The sequence below is a fragment of the Zonotrichia albicollis genome, chromosome 1, assembly GCF_047830755.1.
Source record: "Zonotrichia albicollis isolate bZonAlb1 chromosome 1, bZonAlb1.hap1, whole genome shotgun sequence".
Taxonomy (NCBI): Eukaryota; Metazoa; Chordata; class Aves; order Passeriformes; family Passerellidae; genus Zonotrichia; species Zonotrichia albicollis.
In genome coordinates this window covers 155,508,938-155,515,496 of record NC_133819.1, presented here as the reverse complement: position 1 = coordinate 155,515,496, position 6,559 = coordinate 155,508,938, and the positions used below count along the sequence as shown (strand labels likewise).

The window sequence follows — 6,559 nt, the reverse complement described above, 5'->3', positions numbered from 1 at the left end:
GACATTTTTGGCGTGTTTAGGGTGACATTATTGAGGTTATTGGGGTGACATTTTTGGGGGGTGTTTGGGGTCAGTTTTGGGGTATTTAGGGTGACATTATTTGGGTTATTGGGGTGACATTTTTGGGGTGTTTAGGGTGACATTATTGGGGTTATTGGAGTGACATTTTTGGTGTGTTTGAGGTCAGTTTTGGGGTGTTTGGGTGACTTTTTTGGGGTGTTTGGGGTGACATTATTGGGGTTATTTGGGTGACATTATTGGGGTTATTCGGGTGACATTTTTGGGGTGTTTAGGGTGACATTATTGGGTTATTTGGGTGACATTATTGGGATTTTTTGGGTGACATTTTTGGGGTGTTTGGGGTGACATTATTGGGGTTTTTGGGGTGACATTTTTGGGGTGTTTGAGGTCAGTTTTGGGCTGTTTAGGGTGACATTATTGGGGTGTTTAGGGTGACATTATTGGGGTTATTGGGGTGACATTTTTGGGGTATTTGGGTGACATTTTTGGGGTATTTGGGGTGACATTTTTGGGGTGTTTGGGGTGACATTTTTGGGGTGTTTAGGGTGACATTATTGGGGTTTTTCGGGTGACATTTTTGGGGTGTTTAGGGTGACATTATTGGGGGTTTTGGGGGTGACATTTTTGGGGTGTTTGGGGTCAGTTTTGGGGTGTTTGGGTGACATTTTTGGGGTATTTGGGTGACATTTTTGGGGTGTTTGGGGTGACATTATTGGGATTTTTCGGGTGACATTTTTGGGGTGTTTGGGTGACATTTTTGGGGTGTTTGGGGTGACATTTTTGGGGTGTTTAGGGTGACATTTTTGGGGTGTTCAGGATGACATTTTTGGGGTGTTTAGAGTGACATTATTGGGGTTTTTGGGGTGACATTTTTGGGGTGTTTGGGTGACATTTTTGGGGTGTTTAGGGTGACATTATTGGGGTGTTTAGGGTGACATTATTGGGGTTATTGGGGTGACATTTTTGGGGTGTTTGGGGGTGACATTTTTGGGGTGTTAGAGGTCAGTTTTGGGGTGTTAAGGGTGACATTATTGGGGTTATTTGGGTGACATTTTTGGGGTGTTTAGGGTGACATTTTTTGGGGTGTTTGGGGTCAGTTTTGGGGTGTTTAGGGTGACATTATTGGGATTTTTCGGGTGACATTTTTGGGGTTATTGGGGTGACATTTTTGGCGTGTTTGGGGTGACATTTTTGGGGTGTTTGAGGTCAGTTTTGGGGTGTTTGAGGTCAGTTTTGGGGTATATTGGTGACATTATTTGGGTTATTTGGGTGACATTTTTGGGGTGTTTGGGGTGACATTTTTGGGGTATTTGGGGTGACATTATTGGGGTGTTTGAGATCAGTTTTGGGGTATTTGGGTGACATTTTTGGGGTGTTTGGGGTGACATTATTGGGGTTTTTGGGGTGACTTTTGGGGTGTTTGAGGTCAGTTTTGGGGTGTTTGGGGTGACATTATTTGGGTTATTGGGGTGATATTTCTGGGGTGTTTGGGGTCAGTTTTGGGGTATTTGGGGTGACATTATTGGGATTTTTCGGGTGACATTTTTGGGGTGTTTGGGGTGACATTTTTGGGGTGTTTAGGGTCAGTTTTGGGGTGTTTAAGGTGACATTAATGGGGTTTCTCGGGTGACATTTTTGGGGTGTTTGAGGTCAGTTTTGGGGTGTTTTAGGGTCAGTTTTGGGGTGTTTAGGGTGACATTTTTGGGGGTGTTTGGGGTGACATTATTGGTGTTTTTCGGGTGACATTTTTGGGGTGTTTGGGGTCAGTTTTGGGGTATTTGGGTGACTTTTTTTGGGTGTTTAGGGTGACATTATTGGGGTGTTCAGGATGACATTTTTGGGGTGTTTGGGGTGACATTATTTGGGGTATTTGGGGTGACATTTTTGGGGTGTTTGGGGTCAGTTTTGGGGTGTTTAGGGTGACATTATTTGGGTTATTTGGGTGACATTTTTGGGGTGTTTGGGGTGACATTTTTGGGGTGTTTGGGGTGACATTTTTGGGGTGTTTGAGGTCAGTTTTGGGGTGTTTAGGGTCAGTTTTGGGGTGACATTATTTGGGTTATTGGGGTGACATTTTTGGGGTTTTTGGGGTGACATTTTTGGGGTGTTTGAGGTCAGTTTTGGGGTGTTTAGGGTGACATTATTGGGGTTTTTGGGGTGACATTTTTGGGGTATTTGGGGTGACATTATTGGGGTTATTTGGGGTCAGTTTTGGGGTGTTTGGGGTGACATTTTTGGGGTTTTTGGGGTGACATTTTTGGGGTGTTTGGGGTCAGTTTTGGGGTATTTGGGTGACTTTTTTGGGGTGTTTAGGGTGACATTATTGGGGTGTTTGGGGTGACATTTTTGGGGTGTTTGGGGTCAGTTTTGGGGTATTTGGGGTGACATTATTGGGGTGTTTAGAGTGACATTTTTGGGGTTTAGGGTGACATTGCCATTGTCCCCGTTGTCCCCAGGGCTGCATGAACAACGTCACCTTCGGCTCCCTATGGGGGTTGGTTTTGGGGTCAGTTTTGGGGTATTTGGGTGACGTTATTGGGATTTTTCGGGTGACATTTTTGGGGTGTTTGGGGTGACATTTTTGGCGTGTTTAGGGTGACATTATTGAGGTTATTGGGGTGACATTTTTGGGGTGTTTGGGGTCAGTTTTGGGGTATTTAGGGTGACATTATTTGGGTTATTGGGGTGACATTTTTGGGGTGTTTAGGGTGACATTATTGGGGTTATTGGAGTGACATTTTTGGTGTGTTTGAGGTCAGTTTTGGGGTGTTTGGGGTGACTTTTTTGGGGTGTTTGGGGTGACATTATTGGGGTTATTTGGGTGACATTATTGGGGTTATTCGGGTGACATTTTTGGGGTGTTTAGGGTGACATTATTGGGTTATTTGGGTGACATTATTGGGATTTTTTGGGTGACATTTTTGGGGTGTTTGGGGTGACATTATTGGGGTTTTTGGGGTGACATTTTTGGGGTGTTTGAGGTCAGTTTTGGGCTGTTTAGGGTGACATTATTGGGGTGTTTAGGGTGACATTATTGGGGTTATTGGGGTGACATTTTTGGGGTATTTGGGTGACATTTTTGGGGTATTTGGGGTGACATTTTTGGGGTGTTTGGGGTGACATTTTTGGGGTGTTTAGGGTGACATTATTGGGGTTTTTCGGGTGACATTTTTGGGGTGTTTAGGGTGACATTATTGGGGGTTTTGGGGTGACATTTTTGGGGTGTTTGGGGTCAGTTTTGGGGTGTTTGGGTGACATTTTTGGGGTATTTGGGTGACATTTTTGGGGTGTTTGGGGTGACATTATTGGGATTTTTCGGGTGACATTTTTGGGGTGTTTGGGTGACATTTTTGGGGTGTTTGGGGTGACATTTTTGGGGTGTTTAGGGTGACATTTTTGGGGTGTTCAGGATGACATTTTTGGGGTGTTTAGAGTGACATTATTGGGGTTTTTGGGGTGACATTTTTGGGGTGTTTGGGTGACATTTTTGGGGTGTTTAGGGTGACATTATTGGGGTGTTTAGGGTGACATTATTGGGGTTATTGGGGTGACATTTTTGGGGTGTTTGGGGTGACATTTTTGGGGTTTTTTGGGTGACATTTTTGGGGTATTTGGGTGACATTGTCCCCGTTGTCCCCAGGGCTGCATGAACAACGTCACCTTCGGCTCCCCGAGGGGGGGGGTACTACGAGACCGTGGCGGGGGGCGCGGGGGCCGGGCCCGGCTGGGGGGGGCGCAGCGGGGTCCACACGCACATGACCAACACGCGGATCACCGACCCCGAGATCCTCGAGAGCAGGTGGGTCTGGGGGCTCTGGGGGGGTCTGGGGGCTTTGGGGGGTCCTAAGGGGTCTGGGGGGTTTGGGGGGTCCCGGGGGTCCCACACGCACATGACCAACACCTGGATCACCAACCCCAAGATCCTCAAAATGAGGTGGGTCTGGGGGCTTTGGAGGGATTTGGGGGGGTCTGTCAGATCCTGGGGTCCTAAAGGGTCTGGGGGTCCCGGGGGTCCCACACACACATGACCAACACCCGGATCAAGGACCCCGAGATCCTCGAGTGCAGGTGGGTCTGGGGGCTCTGGGGGATTTGGGGGGTCCTAAAGGGTCTGTGGGATTTGGGGGGCTCAGGGGGTCCCACACACACATGACCAACACCCAGATCACCGACCCCGAGATCCTCAAAATGAGGTGGGTCTGGGGGTCCTGGGGGCTTTGGGGGGTCCTAAAGGGTCTGGGGGATTTGGGGGGCTCAGGGGGTCCCACACGCACATGACCAACACCCGGATCACCGACCCCGAGATCCTCGAGAGCAGGTGGGTCTGGGGGCTCTGGGGGGCTCTGGGGGGTCCTAAAGGGTCTGGGGCGTTTGGGGGTCCCACACGCACATGACCAACACCCGGATCAACGACCCCGAGATCCTCAAATGAGGTGGGTCTGGGGGCTCTGGGGGGCTTTGGGGGGCTTTGGGGGGCTTTGGGGGGTCCTGGGGGGCTTTGGGGGGTCCTAAAGGGTCTGTGGGGTTTGGGGGGCTCAGGGGGTCCCACACGCACAAGACCAACACCCGGATCACCGACCCCGAGATCCTCGAGAGCAGGTGGGTCTGGGGGCTCTGGGGGGCTTTGGGGGGTCCTATGGGGTCTGTGGGGTTTGGGGGGTCCCGGGGGTCCCGGGGGTCCCACACACACATGACCAACACCAGGATCACCGACTCAGAGATCCTCAAAATGAGGTGGGTCTGGGGGCTTTGGGGGGATTTGGGGGAGTTTGGGGGTCTCAGGATGATTTTTGGGGTTCCTGACCCCATTTTTTCCATCTCTCCCTCAGGTGCCCGGTGGTGCTATGGGGGTGATTTTGGGGTGATTTTTGGGGTGATTTTTGGGTGATTTTGTGGCGATTTTTGGGGTGATTTTGGGGTGATTTTGGGGTGATTTTGGGCTGATTTTGGGGTGATTTTGGGATGATTTTGGGGTGATTTTGGGATGATTTTGGGGTGATTTTTGGGGCGATTTTTGGGGAGTTTTCACCCCGTTTTTCCTTCCAGGTACCCGGTGGTGCTGTGAGGGGATCAGGACAGATTTGGGGTGATTTTTGGGGTGATTTTTGGGGGGTTTTACCCCGTTTTTCTGTGTTTCTCCATAGGTACCCGGTGGTTCTGCGATGCTTCGAGCTCCGGGTGGGCTCGGGGTGATTTTGGGGTGATTTTGGGGTGATTTTTGGGGAGTTTTGACCCCGTTTTTCCGTCCAGGTACCCGGTGGTGCTGTGAGGGGATCAGGACAGATTTGGGGTGATTTTGGGGTGATTTTTGGGTGATTTTTTGGGTGATTTTTGGAGAGTTTTCACCCCATTTTTCCTTCCAGGTACCCGGTGGTGCTGTGAGGGGATCAGGACAGATTTGGGGTGATTTTTTGGGCAATTTTTGGGGGGTTTTACCCCGTTTTTCTGTGTTTCCCATAGGTACCCGGTGGTTCTGAGGCGCTTCGAGATCCGGGCGGGCTCGGGGGGATTTTGGGGTGATTTTGGGGTGATTTTTGGGGTGATTTTTGGGGTGATTTTGGGGTGATTTTGGAGTGATTTTTGGGGTGATTTTGGGGTGATTTTTTGGGTGATTTTTGGGGTGTTTTACCCCATTTTTCTATGTTTCCCATAGGTACCCGGTGGTTCTGCGTCGCTTCGAGCTCCGGGTGGGCTCGGGGTGAAATTTGGGGTGATTTTTGGGGTGATTTTGGGGTGATTTTTGGGGTGTTTTCACCCCGTTTTTCCTTCCAGGTACCCGGTGGTGCTGTGAGGGGATCAGGACAGATTTGGGGTGATTTTTGGGGTGATTTTTGGGTGGTTTCACCCCGTTTTTTCCATCTCTCTCCATAGGTACCCGGTGGTTCTGCGGTGCTTCGAGCTCTGGGCAGGCTCGGGGTGATTTTGGGGTGATTTTGGGGTGATTTTTGGGGTGATTTTTGGGGTGATTTTGGGGTGATTTTTTGGGGAGTTTTGACCCCGTTTTTCCTTCCAGGTACCCGGTGGTGCTGTGAGGGGATCAGGACAGATTTGGGGTGATTTTTGGGGTGATTTTTGGGGTGTTTCACCCCGTTTTTCTGTGTTTCCCATAGGTACCCGGTGGTTCTGAGGGCTTCGAGCTCCAGGCAGGCTCGGGGTGATTTTGGGGTGATTTTTGGGGTGATTTTGGGGGGATTTTTGGGGAGTTTTCACCCCGTTTTTCCTTCCAGGTACCTGGTGGTGCTGTGAGGGGATCAGGACAGATTTGGGGTGATTTTTGGGGCTGATTTTTGGGGTGTTTTACCCCGTTTTTCTGTGTTTCCCATAGGTACCCGGTGGTCCTGCGTCGCTTCGAGCTCCGGGCTGGCTCGGGGTGATTTTTGGGGTGATTTTTGGGGTGATTTTGGGGTGATTTTGGGGTGATTTTTGGGGAGTTTTGACCCCGTTTTTCCTTCCAGGTACCCGGTGGTGCTGTGAGGGGATCAGGACAGATTTGGGGTGATTTTGGGGTGATTTTTGGGGTGATTTTTGGGGTGATTTT

General features: G+C 49.9%; 1 protein-coding gene across 1 annotated transcript in view; it reads left to right on the top strand.

Annotated features, from left to right (window-relative positions):
- Positions 1 to 6,559, top strand: part of OPLAH (5-oxoprolinase, ATP-hydrolysing) — a 66,764-nt gene that overhangs the window by 55,621 nt on the left and 4,584 nt on the right. Inside the window, 2 exon segments of the mRNA XM_074558844.1 lie at positions 3,662 to 3,691; positions 3,693 to 3,820. Of these exon segments, the coding sequence (XP_074414945.1) occupies positions 3,662 to 3,691; positions 3,693 to 3,820 (158 nt within the window).